The following is a 21,040-nucleotide window of genomic DNA, read 5'->3' as shown; positions in this document are numbered from 1 at the left end:
AATCTTATCTCATGTAGGTTTTTAAATTCTCTCCTAATTTTAAAACTACTTACTAACTCTGCCAAGAGTTATTATCAAAAAGCTTATATGCAAGTTACAGTCTTCCATTTAAGCAGGGAGGAAAATGTGAAAATGAATCCAGTAGCATACCACCGAAGAGCCGATGATGCTGTTGATATAAAGTCTTTTTTTTTCAGGATTTAAAACCAAACAAATATACTGTTATGACACTTCCTGGTATTTGTGGTGGTTTTAGCACCTGAAGGTGTAAAGTGGCAGTGAAAAGCCTCCTGCATTTCTCATGAGTAAATATATGTTCTCAATGTACAGTTCGGCCCAGTGTTGCTCTTATAAGCAAGCACGACTTCACTCAGTACGCTGAAATCCTGCACTCTATGGTAGCAGCACTCATGGAGTTGTGGAGGTTTTCTTGGTCTGCAGATGATGCTTAGACATTCACTCAGTACTTTAATTTTTAAAACCTAAGAAAATAAAACTAAAACAAAAAGTTATTTAAGACACAACGTGATTAAAGAACCACATCACTATTACATTAATTGCACATAGGATGCAATTTAATCAAGCTAACAATTGACTGTTATTCAAAAGATACAGTAACTATCCGTTGTGACAAGAAAACATATAAATCATGTAGATGAGCAATGATGAGTTGTGCTAGTGCGATCTGCGATATGCCAAGCTAAAATCCTCCTCAGCAACAGCTGAGTTCTTACAGTCCTCTGGTAACAATACAGACAAAGAAGTGAAGCATAATGAAATTAATGATAGCCTGCCCTCCTCCAGCAACCTACATCTTTTTATTCTGCTGCCACCGCCGGAGATGCATTTGACCTTTTACCCAGTCTCTGCACCAGTTTGAATAGCTCACCAATTAGAAGGAAGTCCATAATCAAGAGAACCACTGGGTACTCATGACCTTTAATTGTGTGGTGCTCAGGGGAAAAAAATGTAAATAATATCCAGCACTTAATGACCAGTGAAAGAACAGAGCTGCAGATCAAACAATGAAACTTAATATGAGCTGAATCACATCTGGAAACAGTCAGCTGCAGGTGGAGGGAGAGACGTAACCCTTACACATCAGCATTTCTAGCTTTGAGTGTCTTGTATAATTTCACATTAGAGGTAATTTTAACTATTCTGAAGGAGTATCGATCACACTTCCCCTCCCTGCTGCTTGCAGCTGCTTCCAGTCATTACAGCAGGTGTTACTGTGAAGAAAATGGGTCTTTCACCTCAAATGCCTCAGAGGAGCAGCTATATTAAGATTGCTGATGTAGAGATACTGTACATACTCATGTTAAATTTAAAGGTGCTGATGTGCATTACAAATGGACTCCACATGATCATTTCATTCAATATAAAGTACAGAATAAAAGATGTTCATCTTTCACTTTAACCAGCAAGGTTTTGATTTGCTGTCCAGTAAGAAAAAAAGAATACTGCAGCACGTGACAACAGCGTTTCCAGCTTTGTGTTGGCAGTTTGGGAAATGGCCCACCTCATTTCGATATGGCAATGTCTCTCTACAAAAAGACAGAGGCATGAAAATAATGATTTTCCCAATTTGGTGTGACCTTCATCCCATTTAACACTATTATGATTAACTGCAATGTCACCTGTGAGCCAGGTGTTATCAATAAACTGGAAGAGTTGGACCTCGTTATTGCTTCTGTGGCTAAATGGGACCAAATCTCTGCGACCAGGCTTGAGCACCTGTGGAAAGACCCCAACTCCCCTCATTGTGTGTGAGTAAACCATTAAATTTCAGTTTTTGGGGAGTGGGGGAGCATGTAGTTCTTTTGTGCCGGCCGACTTCAAATTGGACAAACTTTGACCAATTGTGAACTGTCCCGACAGCTTGTGGCATTCGAGTTCCAGAGAAAATGTTAAACTAATAGGGCAGCACGGTGGCACGGTGGTTAGCACTGTTGCCGCACAGCAAGAAGGTCCTGAGTTCAATTCCAGCATCAGAAAGGCTGGGGTCTTTCTGTGTGGAATTTGCATGTTCTCCCCGTGTTTGCGTGGGTTCCCTCCGGGTACTCCGGCTTCCTCCCACCGTCCAAAGACATGCAGCTTGTGGGGATAGGTTAACTGGATAATCCAAATTGTCACTAGGTATGAATGTGAGTGCAAATGGTTGTCTGTCCCTGTGTGTTGGCCCTGCGACAGACTGGCGACCTGTCCAGGGTGTACCCCGCCTCTCGCCCTATGACAGCTGGGATAGGCTCCAGCGACCCTGAAAAGGATAAGCGGAAGCGAAAGGATGGATGGATGTTAAACGAATTTCTTCAAGTCAGAGAATGGTGCATATAATTTAATTTTTGCTTGATGCATAAAGTTAAAAGATTAAAACTGATAAAACAAGTTTAAAAAAAAAAAGAGACTTTTCCATTTGATTACTTTTTGTATGATGGATTATGCAGAAAAAGTAGAATTGGGCTGAAAGATCTATCGCTTTATCACCTATTCAGGTTGTAAATTATGTTTTTTAAAAAGTAACTAAGTAACTAAGTAATTAATTACCTTTGAAAATAAGTAACCAGTAAAGTAACAAGATTACTTTTTTGGGGGGAAGTAATCAGTAATTAGTTACTGATTACTTTTTTCAAGTAACTTGACCAACACTGGTTACAACTGCTGTCGTAATGTCGGCTGATATGCAAATTTGAGTGTGCAGGTGCCTCTCCGTGATTGGTGCATACAGGGGGCGGACAAGAAAACATGTACGGATTGGCTAACTACCTGGAGACAACGTATATGATGACACCGCCATGGACTGCCAGTCATTCATCCTCAGCTCACCTTAACCGACCGCTGTTTCTTTATACAGGAGCATGTAGGGGTGGACTGCCTTTTTATTTGATGACCTTTTTCTCATGTTTTTGTTAGTTGGGGAGATAAGTCATTGTCATTTGGTTTGATTCTTTTCATAGATAAGTTTGGTACATCCTTTAGATAGGCTCCCTTTTGTTTGTTGTTTTGGCGTTAGGTCCACCCCAAAGCTATAGTCCGTTCCTTTTGCTTTGTTAAAATTCACTCACTCTAAATAAATCACCATCAAAATTGTACTCGTTGTGTGATGTGCTGCTTGGGGTCATACAGGGATGGATCACCCTTATGTTATGGTATGGCCACCCCTAGACGGGCCATAACATTATGCAATGTTTTGGTTTTTTTCATTCAGTGTATAAGAGTTATCACAGATGATGGTGATGAGTACCTAACTCTTAAGCTTTTGTGTTGTTTGGCTTTTGAAAATTGTTCTCCCTTAGAAACACTGACAAACAAAAACTACTTCTAATTTTTCACAAAAGTCCTTTTGTTGTTCTCCAAAAATGTGATTAATTGTGTTTAAAAAAGTTACTATATTCTAAATGTAAAAAGTGCAAGCTACAAGCTATTTAAAAGCATGTGCAGAAGTGCAAACATGAGGTTTTTATAGAGGTTTTTGGTAATCGAAGATAATAAGGGTATTCTGTTCATTTGCAGTTTTGACATATAGACATGGAAAATGCTTGACAAAATAAGTGTAGGTTCATATGAGGCACCAGTGTAAATTTACTTTTTTAAATACACTGTGGAGAAAGCTAAATATTATCCCATCATTTCTCATTCTGTCCTGTCTGACAGAAGTTAAGTTAGGTCACGCTGACCACATTTACTCTCATAATGGAATAATTCCTCATCAGCTTTTAAATCATGTGGAGAAATGGGAATATTACTCATTATTGAAAACATGCACATGGCTTAATGTCGAGGAATTATTCTGCCACAGTTTACCCGTTGTTTAAAGTGGCCAGAATGCAAATGAGACAGCCACCGGGCTGAATAATGGCTCAGGAATGAATGTACAGCTGAAATGTGAGGCAGGATGACACCTCTGCTCTGAACCGCCTGCAGTGGTTCAGCTGTTCAGGGCCATCTTCCACTAACCTTCCTGTCTTCTTATGTAAATACATCTTTGTTAATGACTTTTTTAGATGCAAAGCAATTTATAGAATAACCTTGTTCTGCACTGTGTCGCCTCAAATGGGTGGGATATGCCTAATCACCACATTCTGCCTATGCAGAGGAATACTTGAAATATAAAACATTAAAATTGCCTCTTTGACCCCTGCATGGAATTATGCATCTATAAGCTCTGCAGTAAAACACGCACACACGAGTTGTTTGATATATTATAGTTTGTGGTTACAACTCAATTCCAAAACCGTGGGACACTGTAAATTGTAAATAAAAATGTAAATAAAGTGAGTAAATTTTATTTATATAGCGCTTTTCACAGATAAAAATCACAAAGTGCTTTACAACACAAGAAATGGAAATATAAAACAATGTAACAGTAAATAAAACAGCAATGCAAAACAATAAAAACACCATAAGAGGAAATTAATCAAATGCTTTTTTTTTTTAAAAATAAAAATGTCTTCAGCTGTTTTTTTAAAAGAATCAATGGAGTCCGTGCAGCGTAGAGACAGTGGAAGAGAATTCCACAACCGTGGTGCCACTGCCTGAAAGGCCCGATCACCATGAGTTTTAAAACGAGTGTGCGGATACCACCAGCAGTCTCTGATCTTATGACCTTAAAGCTCGAGAAGATGAATGTGGTTTCAGCAGGTCAGATAAATACTGGGGAGCTTGACCATGTAGGGGCTAAAGGTTAGAACTAAAATTTTAAAATGATACCTAAAACTTAAAAATGAAGGGAGGCTAAAACTGGAGTGATATGAGATCTTCTCTTGGTGCCTGTTAAGAGACGTGCTGCAGCATTCTGCACAGTCTGAAGACGATTTAAGGCTGATTTGTTAAAACAAGTAAAATGACTGTTACAGTAGTCTAAACGGGAGGAAATAAAAAGCATGAATAATCATCTCAAGTTCAGGCTTTGAGACCATTAGTCTGACTTTTGAAATAGTCCGTACATGATAAAAACAATTTCGGACCAGCTGCTTAGAATGCTGCTCAAGCAACAGCGAGCTGTCAAATATGACACCGAGGTTTCTGAGGCTCGATTTTACATAAGGGTCTAAGAAGCTGATATGCTGCCTAATTTCTGAGACCATGTGGTCTGGAGCAACAATTACAGTTTCACTTCTATCAGAGTTTAGTTGGAGGAAATTGTCATTTAACCATTGGTTGGTTTCTGTCAGGCAGTTACTTAAATTAGGCAATTTATAAAACTCAAGTATTGAAGGAACAGTGTAGTTGAATGTCATCAGCATAGAAATGATAGAGGATATTGTTATAGCGCTTAATAATTTGCCCTAGGGGGAATGTAAACATATATATTCTTGGTGCTGTGAATTTAATTTATTCCCTTTCCTTTGCTTGCCTTTAGTGTGTCTGTGTATGCATATATGACCTTTGTGCTTTTTTTGTCTCTCCGTATGTTTCATCTGGATTTTCCTTTGCTTCTCTGCTTCCCCTTGAGGAATGCATTTTGGTTTTTGGACTTTACTTTAAGTTTTTCTTTATCCTGCCCAACTGAGTCTGAATTTGGGACCTTCCATTCAAACCCTGACATAGGAATTCATGGTAAATGCTTACACTCAGAGTGCAGCCAGAACCTTGTGGATCTGAAACTGAAATTCCTCCACTATTAGTGACGCATTTGCTGCAGGATGGTGATTTAACTATAAAATGGGATATCTGCTTGGTAGTCTCAAATCTAAACAGAAGTATGACAAGAATACAACCAGTTGGCAACCAGATGAGCTGAATCCCCTACTGCAAAAAGACTGGACACAGACGAGTTGTGCTCATTGGTGCAGACTGACTCAGATCGATTGACTGCATTTACAATTTAGATGGCAATTATTTGCAAACCTCTACTAATCTGACTGACAGTGACTGTGTGTGATCAGAACTTGGCTGTTTGGGGTCTTCCACCAGGTGGCCTGTGCAATCACCTCACAGTTAGAAGTGGTTGAGGGTGTGAATAGCAAAAAAAAAACCCCAATCATCGATAAACACGGTTGACTGAGCCGTAAGAGAGCAGTTAATTTAATCAACACCCAACTGGCATTTCTGTTCAGCTGGTTAGCTTTTGTGTGTAGACAGTGTTTCAAATAAAATAGGGCAACTTAGGTAACATTAGATGAATACATAAATCTTGCTTCTTTGTATACTATTATCAAAAGTTTGAGGTCAGGCCTTATTATGGGAGTTTCTCAGAAAAGGTGAACAAGACTTGACTTTTAACTGGACATTAAGAGGCAGCAGTAGAGCTGGCATGCTGATATGTGCCAACATATGAATATAGAATTGAATATATAGAATAATGGATAGAATAAAAGAAAAATGAGAGCAAACTGCATTTTCACCCTTGGGTATTCATCGACTTTATTCCAAAGATTGTGGTTGCACTATTGGTGCCCAACTTCAAGTTCTTCAAGGATTATAAAGTCTATATTTTACTTCACATGAACTGAAGCACTTTCAGAACAAGTATTTCTTCTGAAAATCACAAATAGCTGTATCTTTCATTCTTGCCACATCCTTGTTTTCAACTACCTAGCAATTACCTGCCTGACTAAACATTGTCCTGCTAAAATCTGTAGCCTTTTAGAGTTGTATTGTTAATTTCCAATTCGTAAGTTCAGCGCGGGTCACTGCACCAAGAACGATAAACTAGGGCAAAGTGTACAGCTTCAGCCCTGCAGTGTGAAGCTGGCACTTAATGATTATGCAGAAAAAGGCACAAAGTACATACTGTATCTGTCCTCTGCTTTGAGTCATCTTGGCACTCTCCTTCCCGGCTAAGGGTTTTCTTCTTGTACTTATTAAAGGCAGCAAAAGGTTACATGTAAGAAGGAGGCAAACTTTATCATCCATGTGGTAGGGCCTAGTGCTCAAAGTGCACTGATTCAGTAGGTGAAGGCTGAAAACCAAATAATTCACACTTAGAATCACAGGTAGATTCAGTTTAGATTCAGGGCACTGAAAGCATGTGATAAAACTGACTGCTCATACTGTTCTGGGTTATCTGGTTTTCACCAGATCTTTGCCATTTCTTGTGGTGTTTTCTTGACGTGTTCCCTGTCTCTGTCATCATTTTAACTTGAAGTGTAGTTTCTCATGTGACTTTTGTTTATCAGGTTTTCAGCAAACATCACGAGTTCATTCGTGTCTTCATCTGCATTTGGGTCAACCTCAACACCTTGACGTGGTATGTAAACCTGTTTCTGCCTCACTCAGGTTTTTTTTTTCTCCAACTGAAAGAGTCTGCTGAACGTAAATGGACTGAGGATGGTTTTAGCATGGATTGCTAAACCACGCAAACAATCAGATACAGGTGATACTGGTAATGAATTAAGATTTTTAATTTCATCAACTGCCCAGCTACAGCTGATAATTCTGAGACCGCATCTCAGCGCGTGCATTCCTCTGGTATTTCTGCATGAAACTACAACCTGCCAACATGTGACTCGTCCCTGAAACTTGGACTAAAACCAGAGAAAAGAGAAAAAGGTGGACCAGTTCTGCTTTTTTTGACCTTTTCTGTTGAGTAGCAATGGTGGCTGCCAGTATTTTTGTTACTTCCTCTTAAATAAGGTAGTTGTTGACACCACACAAATGATCAATGATGAGGTCACTGTATGAACAAATAATTCCTAAGAGACTAAAGCGCAGGTTGCAGACAGCTCAACTTTTTTTTTCTACTGCCAAATCTGTGTGAAGATGTCTGAGCTGTTCAGACCTTCTGTTTATGACCAATCAGATGAAGTTATGTAGAGAGAGAGAGAGACATTATTTTATACACAACTTCTATCATTGCACAAATTTGAATGCATGTTAGACATTATGACTGTTAGTGCTAAAAGAATATTTTACTAAAGCTGTTAAAGCGGAATGAGGAATATTAACAAAAGACTGAGTAGCAGACTGATGAAGTTAGCAATGCTGTGTGTCCGAATGGCTTCAGGGTCATTAAAGAAATTGAATATATGTCAATAAAAGGTTTTCTCAAACCTTGATTCTTGTGCTGTTAGTTGAAGTTTCTTTCAGGGGAAAAAAAAAAAAAAACTAAAAGTATGGATGGAAGGTACTTTCTGAAATACAGTAATGTCAAGGACAGAGAGTCACATCACTGGGCCAGAACGAGACCTGGAAAAACTCTAACAGAAGCTGAAAATACCTGCCAAGCAGGGCTGGGCGATATGGCCTAAAATCCATATCGCGATATAATTTGAAGCACGTGCGGTAACGATATATATCGCGATATATTCTTTTCTTCTGTATAACGTATTTTCCACACTATAAGGCACACTTAAAATCCTTTAATTTTCTCAAAAATCGAGTGTGCCTTATGTATGAATTCTGGTTGTGCTTACTGACCTCAAACCGATTTTGGTGTGCAGAAATCTGTTAAAAAATGTTTTGATGGATTGTCAGAGTATTACGGCTGCCGTAGTAAGGAGCTTCGCGGAGTAATCTGGGTCCAAAACTCCGTCTGCTTCAGGTCCCAAAGTCAAACGAATGGTCTAAATTTTTTCATCTTTAATAAAATCATCAGCGTTGCTGCTTTAGCAGGTGTAACAATTAAGTTTAACATCCATGCATCCATGAAAACAGAATTTATTAAATTTACCGGAGTTAGAAGTTAACAGGAAGTTAGCCCGCTAGTTTCCACCTAAACATTTCATACCATGTTCTGACTGAGAGATTTTTGAAACTAATTAAAACGTACAGCTCTGCTACCACTTCCAACATAAATGGAAGTGGTATCGTTTATATCGCCCACCCCTACTGCCAAGCAAGGTTACTAGGTAGTGGCTGACTCTTAGATTACTTAAATAAACTGTGAAGAACAAATATATTAGAAAAAAAAACAAGGATTATTTATGTTTTTTGATACAGTGGCTGTACATTAACTCCCAAAAACAACACACTGTGACATCCCCAGAGGTGCTCAGACTCTCCCACATAACTGCATCACTGAAACTGATACCTCAGGTTTTGCAGATTTTATCAGACAATCTGCCCTGCAAGAGAACAAACCAAAAACACACTGAATCCTTCCTTCCTACTAGGAAAATTTGCTTCTGTTAACAGTAGGCAAGACAAAGAGGATCCTTTGTACGCACAGGTATCATGAAAATTATGAACACTGCTAAAAACAGAAACGATATTTCTGAGTTCATTAAATACTAACTGAACCACACGTGGAGAATATTAATATTCCAGAGACCTGTTCTATGTTGTGTTACCGAGAGCCTCATAATTTGATCCTCATGCTGATGACTTAATTTCCCAAATCTTCAGCCACAAAGTAAAAATAAGAAATGCAACATTCTCTTTGTTCAAATAGACGCTTTGTAACTGTTAAACCATCAGTTACAAAACTGTTTTTTACACCATGGATGAGAAATGATCAAGGTCATTTTGTATTCTAGCAGGTGTGAGCCAAACAGTTACAGTGACTGCAAACTGCAGGGACATTACAAATTAATGTTATGGTGGGAGCTAAAGAAAACCACACGAGCAGGGATGTTGGAGGAGCTCTGCCAGCAGCTTCTTTCTGCAGCAGGAAATGAGCTGGCATAAATACTGTGTTTCTCTGGTCATCCAGTGTATAACAAACAGCTTGTGAGTGGGAAGCTCTCAGTGAGAAAAGCATTGTTGGCTTTTGTTTGGCAGGAATTCCTTGTTTACAGGAGGCTTCCTTGGACACTGCATTCCCAGCAAGTTCTGTATTAACACAACTACTTTATGATTACAAAGATTTGGTCTTCTCTGATTAAGCATATTGTTCACTGCTAACAAAAACATGTCTCAGAGCTTTGCTTTTTCTGATTAGCTCCTTCTTGCTGTGCTTCACTGTCACTATTTTCAAATTAAACAGCTTACTGGAAATCGGTCCCCGTTTAGATGCTTTCCTTTTCAACACCTTTTCTCTAAACCACATGACCCTGATTGTTTTACACTCGGCATGAGGTCTGTCCTGGTCTGTGTTTTCTGTTGGGTTTTTTGTGCAGTGTTGTGTTGTCTGTGCTCGCCTGCATTTGTCTACATGTTCACTGTTATTGGTCTTTGGTTACTTCTTGTTAGTTTTCTCTTGTTGTGGTTTTACTTCATGCTTTTGTTCCTTTTCCTCTGCCCAGCCAGACCCCAGGGTTTTTGTCAAATGTTGAAAATATATAAATAAATAATATAACCTACTTTAATTAAATATATCACAAGGTAACCCTAACCCAAAGGAGAATTTACAAGTGCATAATGTTTAGATGATCTGACTGAACTAATTCTGGCTGCTGGTTAATGTGATGATGGTTGTTCTTAATATGAGTCTGAAAATACAATGTACTGAAGTTTATATAATAAACTATGAAATATTTATAGAGCACAAAATTGCAGCAGTTGCCTCAAGGCGCTTTATATTGTAAAGACCCTACCCCTCATAATCTTGATTTATGCACTTCATAAAATGCTGATTTTATTGCATTAAATACCTTACACAAGAAGCACATTTCTTTGGGACTGACATGCAAATACACTAAATTATGACCATAAACCAGCACAAGAGGAACATTTGAGAGATCCAGGTGTATGACACATTGGTGTATGGTATTCTAATCCAGGAGTGTCAAACACATGGCCCTGAAAAGTCCAGTCTGATCCACTCTTTCACTTAGGAACACATGGAAATTACCATGTCAGTTTTACAGTTTACCTCCGACAAAGTTTTCACTAATGGAAAGGCCATTACATGGACAAAAAAAACTGGAGGAGCAAATCAACAGTTTAAAATAAACAACTTATGGAAAAGAAGTCTCCTTATAATTATAGGACAAAGTCCTGGTAACAAGCTGCCAGTGGTTTTTCTGTAATATTAAGCCTTCAATTCTTAAAGTTTAAGCCCCAAAAGCTTTTCTCCTCATGCTGTCTTTAATTCATTTCAGCAGCATTTAGATCATGTAGAAAACCACAGAGGTATTATTGAAATTGTACTTTTTAAATATAAAAGTTTGTTTCTGTTTGAGGTATGGCTGAGTCTTGCTGTAGTGGGCATCGGGGGGATAAAAGCAATTCTAACTGTACTTTTCATCAACTGATTAGCGCCGCTTGGTGATTTCCACCCACCAGGCTCAGGAGAGCAGTTAGGAGCTCATTATATCTTAATACAGCACAGTGAGGTAAAGAAGACACGACAGTCACTTGTTTTCTTTTCAGAAATAATATGATCACCTTTTAATAAAAAAAAAAACCCTTTCTTTAGTGTATATGCATATATAATATAATACAGTACTCTGAAAAGCATTAACCTTCCCTCTAATTTCTCATTAAACAGATTTTAATATTAGACAAGGATAACCCGAGTGAATACAAAATCTCTTTTTTAAAATCATTTATTTTATTAAGGAAAAGTGGGTTATCCAAGCCTGCCTACTCCTCTGTGGAAAAAAAGAAACATGCACGTGTTGTGCAACCCTTGGCAGCAAGAACTGCAATCAAGTATTTGTGATATCTAGCAACGAGTCTTTCACATGCAGGAATTTTGCCTTTGCAGAATTGTTTTAATTCAGCTACACTGGAGGTTTTTTTTAGCATGACCATGTCACGTCGGTGTGTGGAGAGAGGGAAGAGGGGACCCAAATGCAGGATTCGCAGGCTGATTGAGGATGTGGACGGTGTTTATTATGAAGACAGAATGAACAGAACATGACAGATTGCACTAAACTGAATGACTGGACTGGACTGGAAACACACGCGGAACCAACAATGATGAGACAAGGAACTGAGAGAAACCGAGGGCTTAAATACACTGGATGACGAGAATGATTAGAAACGGGTAAAAACACAGCTGAACTAAATCGAACTAATGAGACAATGGAAGTAGAACTTGGCGTAATGCGCACAGACATAAGGCTAACACAACAAAACAGGAAACATGCATGTAAACTAAATACTGACAAAAGTCCAAACAGAAAACACTGACAGAACAGCCTGTTTAAGGTCACGTCAAAGTATCTCAGTCTGATTTAAATCTAGGCTACTTCACAACCTTCATTCGTTTTTTGTTTTGCTTTTCTTTTTAGGACCTTTTCCTTCACCATTTTCTGGTAGAGAGGGGAATTCTGATGTTCCTTTTCCTGCTGCCGTTACTTGTATGATATGACGGGACTCAAACCTTCCAGAAACTTCAGCTTTTTTCTCATCAGGTCACAGAAGATTTTCCAAAGATCTGTTATTCAGTTTCTTTAGATTGTGGGGCGACATGTTGCTTTTTGAGATCTTTTAGCCTACTTCACTTTGTCAGGCAACCTCCGTTTAAGTGATTTTTTGATTCGACAGGTCAGGCAGTAATCAGGTCTGGGTTAATCACAGTTAATTCATGATTTAACAAGAGTGAGCAATTATTTTTCCACACAGTTTTCCCCCTAATTAATTAAATGATTTAAAAACTACATTTTGTATTAATATCTGTTTTCTTTGTCTAATATCAAAATTTGTTTAATCTGAAACATTTAATTTGATAAATATGCAAAAAAAAACAACAACAAAATTTAAAATTAGGAAGCAGGCAATAATTAACTTTTTCACAGGAGTGAATATATATAAACTCATTTCCAGCACCTTTGTTTAGCCATTACATTCAGCTTTTAATAATAGCCGGAATACATACAAAAAATGAATAATGATAATAAAAAATGTAATAACTTTTAATTTCTCTTCAGATTTGGGTCGAATCTGAATACTCTGTCTTTAAAGTGGACGTGGAATTTTTGCATGTTTGAAGAGTCTGTTCTTTAGTTATTACAAGTCACTTTTTAAATGAAGTTGTTCAAAGTGGAACTTCATTGTGTTTGCAAGACAGGGTGAACTTTTGGTACTGTAATTAAATCTTACATGTAGAAGTCCTTGTCCTGTCCTCACTTTTTCATAGCAGCTGGGACATGACATGTAATATATTTTCTTTTGAGGACTCGCTTCCTTCGACAGGTTTAGAAGACAGGCAATTTATCAGGTATACTATTTCCTCAGCAGATTCAATAAACAGCCTACAAAAAGCTGTTTTTACCAGCAACATGAACAAGCTTTTAGTAAGCACACTATTAATCAATGTTAGACAAACATTTAAGTGTTTTCTGTAAAGATGAAAGTTTTTTATCTGTTCTCAGATAAAACTTTAGTGTGAAAATAATGCCACACATTTCACCTGTATTCAGTGTTAACTCATGATGTTCAAGATGATGACAATACCTGATATCTTAGCATTTATGCCAATTAGCATTAAGCATAAAGTCTTTCCAAAATAGAAATACATTGATCAAATTTAGGGATTGTTGTAAGATAAATAATCTTCAATGACAGTTTTTCAAATTGACCAAATTGACCTCTTGTAAAATTCTGGTTGACTAATTTCTCATAGACTTCATTTTAAGAATAAAAATAAGCGTTAACTGGAAAAATAATAATAAAGTTCAAACCTATACAACTTGGACAATGTCTTTTAATCTTTGCTTGCTGGATTCATGCGTGAAGAAATAAAATTGTGCTGCTTGCTTTGACGGGAGTGACTTTGGTTGGCAAACCTCTGAACGCAGATATAGATACGCACAAACTTTGCTTGAATGGAAGAACGTTAGCATCTCGGTATGAATGTTTGAGATTCAGAATGAAGGGTTTTGTTTTGTCTCCGGCAGTACTTCGGCTTCACGAGTTCTACGTAGGCGCTGCCAGCTTTTCGTCACAGGACTAGGCATAATGTATAAGGGAACAAATGAACACTAATCGGGCCATTGTTAAAAATGTCACCACAGGTGTGCAGAAAAGTCTTTGACATCTGAAAACGGTCTGCTGAGTTTCTTCAGAAAGGAATTAATCACCACCTGTCTCTTGGAGAAGTCATGGCACCCTGAAATAAACGTTGCATTGTAATTAGAACCAATACAAGTATGACAACTGATGTGACCACATGAACTGCTCTGTGACTATACGATTTACAATACTGTAAGCTGGTTGCACAGCAGAGACGGTGCTTTACAGCCTATAGAGCACTTTATAAGCAGTAAAGCTGATTCAAGGACAAATTACATATTTACAAATTAAATACTTATTTGATCCCTTGCTAAATTTGTGCATTTGCTCACTTACAAAGAATCCAAAGATCCAAAAATAAAAATTGAGAAATTTTATGCAACTTTTGCATGTCATTGAGTTGAGAGAAAGTATTTGATCTCCGACAACCCAGTCAGAATTCTGGCTCTCAATCAGTCAATTAATTATAGATGCTCCTGATCGTTTCATTATCTGCATGTACGACACCTGTCCATAGAATCAATTTCTTCCATTCAAACTTCTCCGCCACCTGGAAAAAGACCAAAGACTGCCTCACGTCAGGAACAAGATTGCAGACCTGCACATGGGCTACAAGACCATCTGCAAGAAGACTGACAAGAAGGTGATAACTGTTGGTCATTTTATATTTCTCCTATTTCCAAATAATGTACCCATCAGTTACCTTCGGTCTGCAACTCCGTCAAAGATCTTGCCTCATTGGGTGAAGATAAAAGGCAGTTGATCAGCCCAACACTACACAGCAGTTGAGACTGCAGTCACCAAAAACATCGCTGGTAACAAAGTATGCTGTAATTGAGTGAAATGCTGCAGTGCAAAAGAAGGCGCAAAAGAAAATGAGCGCACCGCACAGCTTTGTATTCAAGCTGTTTGGCGTCAACTTGACCCACTGTGTTGGGAGGAAATGGAAACATTAGGTTTGGGGCTGTTGTGTTTGATAAGGAAACAGGGCGTCTTCACTGCATTGGGGAGACCAATGGACAGGGCCATGTACTGGAAAATCTTGGACGAGAACCTCCTTCACTCAGCCAGAAGACTGAAAATCGGTTGTGGATAGATTTGCCATCATCACAATCACACAAAACATACCACCAAATTTATAAAGGAGTGGCTAAAGAAGAAGTAAATTAAGGTCATGGAGTTGCCTAGCAAGTCTCCAGACCTCAGTTGCCAAGCGGAAGCCAAGAAACTTGAATGATTTAGAGAGTTTCTGTAAAGGGGAGTGAGCCAAATTCTCTCCCAAGATGTATGCAACCCTGGTGACCAACTACAAGAAAAGGCTTACCAACAGGAGTTTCTCCACTAGGTAATAAATCATATTTTGTTTCAGAATCAAATATTTATTTGTAAATGAATTTTTAAGTTTTATGAAATACATTTTTCTGGATTTGTGGTTGACATTCTTTCTCTCGCCAATAAAATGAAAGAACCATAAACTTTAGAAACTGTTCATTTCTTTGTTAGTTAAGCATACTCACAAATTAAGCACAGGGTCAAAAGATATTTCTCCCACTGTCTCAAATATCCCAAATATAAACTTCAAGGCTTGCTTTTCATTTACTGAAGTCAGAACATCAAAGCAACAGTGAAACATTCAGCATGACAAAATGGATCAATACAGGAACAAGTAAGCATGTCACAATGATTCTCCTCTGACAGGAGGATTTGGTTTGTATCTGAACACAAGCAGATCTAATTTATTTCCTGCTTTTCTTCTGGGTCACACAGGTCTGTGCAAGCACTGCACTTTCCTCTTCCAGACACTGTGACAAAAAGTAGCTTTCAGTTTGCACCAACAGCAAAGCTCGAGAGCTGTATCAGGTTTGAGGAAAAAGCTGATGTCTGCAGCTACAACAAAATCTTTTTTTCTTTCCTCTTTTTTTTTTTTTGGTGAAATAAAGTGACTAAAAGCATCTGTACATTCATCATCTGTGACAAAGTCACTCAAGTGGCAACAGTGATGACAAGGTTAAAGCCCGCGGCTAACCCATGGTGCAATCACAGAGGTGTTTTTGCCTAATTTTGCTGATTAGACTTTGGAAAAACTGTGTGTTGGTGTGTGAAGACTGTTGAACTGACAGCCAGCAGAAAAGTTGATAATGGATGGGTGGAACAGCTTACACATGTATGTTACACATGAGATTGTTTAACCACCCAGAATAACTAAAGACACATGCATGTTTTAGAAAACTGAAGCGAGCTAACACTAGCATTTAGCTTTGAGTACATCTGGGCCTGGTTTAGGCTATAGCCGAGACAATACTGGATATGGTTCAATCACAGTAGTTTCATAAACATAGTATTTAGTCTTTCCCAAACAGGTTTGTCATGGCCACAATTTGCTGCAGGATTTCATCCATCAGCAGCAGTGCATAGCTGGTGGCATGGTGTGTTGGTCCCGGGTTTAACCTCTTCCTGCTGGCATGTAGCAGAGTGTTGTAGTTTTTGTGGAGGACCAAAATATGGAGATGGAGAAGTCCATCCTGTCACTGCTTCAACTCCTCTCCACTTTCACCTTCAGATGAGTCAGAGTTGGATTCTAGATGATCTGTTTCTACCACTGAGGCCTCCTCCATGTCAGCTTCAGTCCTCAGAGGAGGATGAGGCATCACCTTCACAAATATTTTGCACAAGCATTTCCAGAGCCTCCTGTGTGCTGCAAAGTCTTGCAATCTCCAAACTGACAGCTCTTGCACTACTGACCATACTTTAAGCATGGGTGCAGTGCAAAACACTGTCAAATTTTGTTTTGGTTCTTGCTGCTAAGAGATCTTTAAAGCTCTGACAGGTTACTGCTCATTTACTGTTACTGAATTATTTTATAAACCCGAGCGTCACCTTCTAAGAGAAAAAACTTGAAGGTGAACATCTCTCTCTCTCTCTCTCACACTCACACACACTAATAGCAGCACACACACACACACACACACATTTTAGTAGCAAGGCACTCTTGCAGAAAATAGAAAAAGTGTGAAATGTGCATGCTTTGAACGGTAAGAGGTAAAAATTGAAGGCAAGTAGTCCAAAATAAAATCCTAACATAAAGGAACGCATTAGTTAATGTCAAGATAAATGTGGGATCATGATTGATGATTTTCAATGGGGCATTTTTGGGCTTTAGGATATAATTTGGCCATTTTTGCATAGCTTAGCCATTTTAAGCTAATTTAAGGAACTGAGGCAACAATTCTAAAATGAAAAACAAAAAACAAATCACCTGGAAAAACTGAGGTATATTGATTCAGCACAGCCAAAATAGCATGAAAATAAAAAAAGAAAATGGAGTGGCACAAAATGTCCCCAGGCCCATCTGAGGTGTAACGGAACTAACCGTGCTCGTAAAGAAGACCATATTTATCTACTGGGTTATATTCCTTGTCTCTTCTTTATTAATGAAATAAATCAATATTTATTTAGATTTAACAAGAGAGCAAAGAGTAGTTTGTGTGAAATAAGTCAGAGATAGACAAAGCTCATGAAAATGCATAAAAAGGAGACTGATTGTTAAAGCACTTAATACAACATTAAAAGGGGAAAAGTTAATAAAAAAGGAAGTGATGTGGTTGTGAAGCAGGATTAAAAATCAATAAAATGCTGATTGACATATTTTGCTGTATTAAATATTAGCCTATAGCTGGCAACCCGTAGTGTTGGCATCAAATAGCAAACTTTGATGACTGTTTAGGCAGCAAAAGATCGATAATTTGCTTTTCTGCAATCTCATATATGCCAATGCGTTCAAGCAATTGGCTGAATCAGTGTATAAAGAAATTGATAGATTATGTGTTAATCATATCATGTTATCAAAAATGAGAGATTTGGATGGATTTATTGATTGGCACGTGCTGACTGCATTCCTTTTACAATCAGGACTGGAGAGCAGCAGACTGCTGAAACACCAAAGGAGGAGGAAATATGGCGAAGAGGTGAGCCTCCAAAAGACTAAATAGAGGTAACACATTTTTTAAAGGGGCCATTATGGCACAATGGAAGCAGAAGCTCTGAGACCAGGGCTGTGAAAGTTTACAAACCACATAAAATCTCTTGCATGAATGCTTTGTGAGCATCACAATTTAAATAATTTTTTCCTCAAGGTTTTGTTAATGCTGCTTAAAGAACAGTAACAAAGATGAAGAACTAAAATTCCTTATTTCAGTGTCAATCTGTGAAAAGACAGCCTAACACACCTGACTAAAGCAGTAACCGCAGTAATAGTATGTCATACTGGCATTAGAAAAAACTACAGTAATTAACCAAACGATGGATTTTATGATGAAGCATTGCAGGCCTTACCTTTGTCTTCACTTACTTCTCTTATTTTACAGACTTAATGCCACACAAACAGAAATGATCCTGTTTTTTGTTTGGCTCAGCAGTTCTTCCTTTTTGGACTAAGCAACTCTCATCCCTCAGCTTATCAGACCATCAGTCCTCTCTCCATCTTCTTCAGAAGCCCCTCCCTCATTCTTCACATACACTCTAAATGTGTTAAAAGTGCCCATCTCTCACCTCTCTTAACAATTTGTATGCTTTCCTCCTCTTCCTACATCCAAACTGATCTCATCCCTCTGATTTGACAGCATTTAAGCCTCTCATGCTGCAGGCTCCTCAGCCTTTGGGAGATGAGGTTTTATTTATTTATTTCATTTTCATTTTTCTGTGCTGATTTCTTGTGATATTTGTATGTTGTCCTTGTACTTTTTCCTTTCTTTTCTTCTTTTATATTGAGGATTGGAGGAAACATAAAAGATAACGAACAAGGCTATGCTTTAAGCAGAATTATGCTGCGCATAATACATGCAGAAATGTAAGGAGAGAATTTAAACTATAAGAAGTGTTACATTTATTTATGCAATATATGCAAGTTTTGGAATAAATGTCAGATTAAATTTTAAAGCCAACATGTTAAAATAAAATATAACCCTTATACTGCACCACAGAGGGGGAAAAAGTGCTAAATACTGCACTAAATGCTAAAATACTATTATATACTGATTAGATATGTTTGTACATTAAAATCATCAAAGTGGAAAGTTACATATATTCATATGTTGCTGCTTGAAAAGATAACAGTTAGTAAATAACTGTTAAGTAAGTAACTGCTAAATAACAAGTTATGGAAACAGATTTGACAGATAAATGATGTGGTGATGCTTTAAGATTAAAGATAAAGATGTTGTTCTGCATTTGTTTTGGTACCAGCAGGAGAATTAGACCTATTATGCTCAATTCCCGAGCGCACCGCACAGCTTTGTATGAGCACAGCTCAAAACCAGACTCAGTGTCTGAAACAAGCTGTCTCCCTTTAAGGCAGCTTTTATCTGATTGGCTGTCCCCTGCAAACCAGCAGGTGATTGGAGCTTATGTACTCGCAGCACTGCCATGCCCCGAGATGACCATATTAGGAATATCCACTCTCTATTATGCCCGACAGATCCATTAGGAGAAAAAAAAAAAAACCTCTCAGAGATAAATATTAATATCATTCAAAATTCATAATGAATTTTGGCCATGTTGTATAAGCTGTTCCAGTGAAATTATCTTATGAATGGTGAGTACCAAAAACAGGTAAACATATTTGTGTTAGGATGGACCTAAAATATCTTTATCTGCACACAGACAGGTAAACTGTTCTGAATTAGTTCAAGTGTCAGTCGCTGACCTCCAAAAGTTTGAATCAGCTGCTGCTGCTGAGACACTCTCACCTTTCAACCTGTGCACTGTGTATTCCTCATAAACCCACATGTACATATAATTTCATGTAGATTGATGGAGAAAGGTCTGACTTACCATATTTATTGAAGAAACTGGCCCAATACTGTTCACGTATATATCAACATCAATGACAGTTGGTTTAACTGCAGGGGAAACGGAAGAAAAAAGGGAAAGAAAATCAGTGCTGATTGAGACATTTAAAAACCATACCTGCCTCTTTGTAAATCAAAGAGAAGCAGAGCGAAGATGCATTAATGAAAATTTACTGTTCAGAATTATTTAAAGAATGAGCAGCTGCTGAGAGAAGCAACCCTCTGGAAGTTCTGGTTGTTAAAAATCTTTAATGCAGCAATTATGCTGCGTTTTCACCAACGGGCCACAGACTGCACCACAGTGCAGCGCAGAAATACACTTTAATTTCAGACAAAGACAACTCCATGTAGAATATCAGAGGAAAATCAGAAGTAGTCCGCTGGGTCTTGGTCCCACTTTTCCCTGCAGGTTTTCACCCTCGCCAGCTAATCGTGAGCTGAATTACACCCGAGACACCAGCTAAATGCAATTAAGTGATAAACCATTGGAGCCTCCATCTCTGACTGGACCAGTGGATGTGGACTGATGTTTCTATATCATCTGAAGGTAGGTGCCAAAATCTGACATGAGGTCATCAACAGCAGAAATCAGCACAGGTAGCAAGAAGCTAACAGAGCAAAACGGTTAGTTTGTAAGCTACTAATCCATTATCACAGCATAATATAATTATTTAACCACAGACTTGAGGAGACACGTCACACAGTTTTACCTTCACAATATTCCTGAACACAGTTTGTTGCTGTTTATATACCAGTGACCTACTTGGATTGACTCGACACGGTTCACCACAGTTTTCAGGTTTTTCCATTAGGTCATAATCATAAGACCTGGTGCCAGGTACTTTTTTAGTTCCAAGCGATCCGAACAGGTACTAAAATGTGGCGTTGTCAGACTGCATGCCACCGATTGGCTGGTCAGTAGCATCTCTTAATGAGTCATGAGAGTGTCTCCTTCATGAAAATCAAAACCGCCATTTTTGAAACCCGGCAATGGGAAAAATGGCTTCAAAAAATAGTAGGTACTAATGGAAAATAGGCTTAAAAGACTTGGCAGTGATTGTGGTGACCTTAATTCACAGGTAACAGGAAATCATTAATATAATATTATATAATATGATTAATATGACACATGATGAGGGTTATCTATGTAACCACACCATGTCAGTGACTGTGGCCTGCAAAGAGTAAACACTATATGTAAACAAAGCTTAAAACATCCGCCCACTGTGCAAAAAGATGTTGGATTAATGACAGAAATTATTTCAATGTCAAACTTAGGCTAATTTTAGATGGCACTTTTATACTGCTTCTAGGGGCTCTGTAGTCCCATGTTTCCAGAGGGTGGAGGACCTGTTCCCCACCCCCTGGAAACATGGGAAACAGTTATGTGTAAAGGAATGCAGAGTGAT

The 21,040-nt window shown here is 38.2% G+C and overlaps 1 protein-coding gene and 1 long non-coding RNA gene across 5 annotated transcripts in view; one reads left to right on the top strand and one right to left on the bottom strand.

The window, feature by feature from the left end:
* Positions 1-21,040, bottom strand: part of LOC120738856 (gamma-aminobutyric acid receptor subunit gamma-3) — a 72,846-nt gene that overhangs the window by 27,569 nt on the left and 24,237 nt on the right. For all 4 annotated transcript variants that reach the window (XM_040040382.1, XM_040040383.1, XM_040040386.1 and 1 more), the window contains one exon: positions 19,615-19,682. In XM_040040382.1, coding sequence (XP_039896316.1) covers positions 19,615-19,682 — 68 coding nt within the window. The remainder of the gene's footprint in view (positions 1-19,614; positions 19,683-21,040) is intronic.
* Positions 16,271-20,643, top strand: LOC120738857. Its single transcript, XR_005697068.1, has 2 exons — positions 16,271-17,750; positions 20,041-20,643. It is a non-coding gene; the product is annotated as an uncharacterized LOC120738857 (long non-coding RNA).

The sequence above is a fragment of the Simochromis diagramma genome, unplaced genomic scaffold (genome assembly GCF_900408965.1).
Source record: "Simochromis diagramma unplaced genomic scaffold, fSimDia1.1 OVJJ01000026.1, whole genome shotgun sequence".
NCBI lineage: Eukaryota > Metazoa > Chordata > Actinopteri > Cichliformes > Cichlidae > Simochromis > Simochromis diagramma.
The sequence above is the reverse complement of the archived record's forward strand: the minus strand, read 5'-3'. Positions and strand labels throughout refer to the sequence as shown.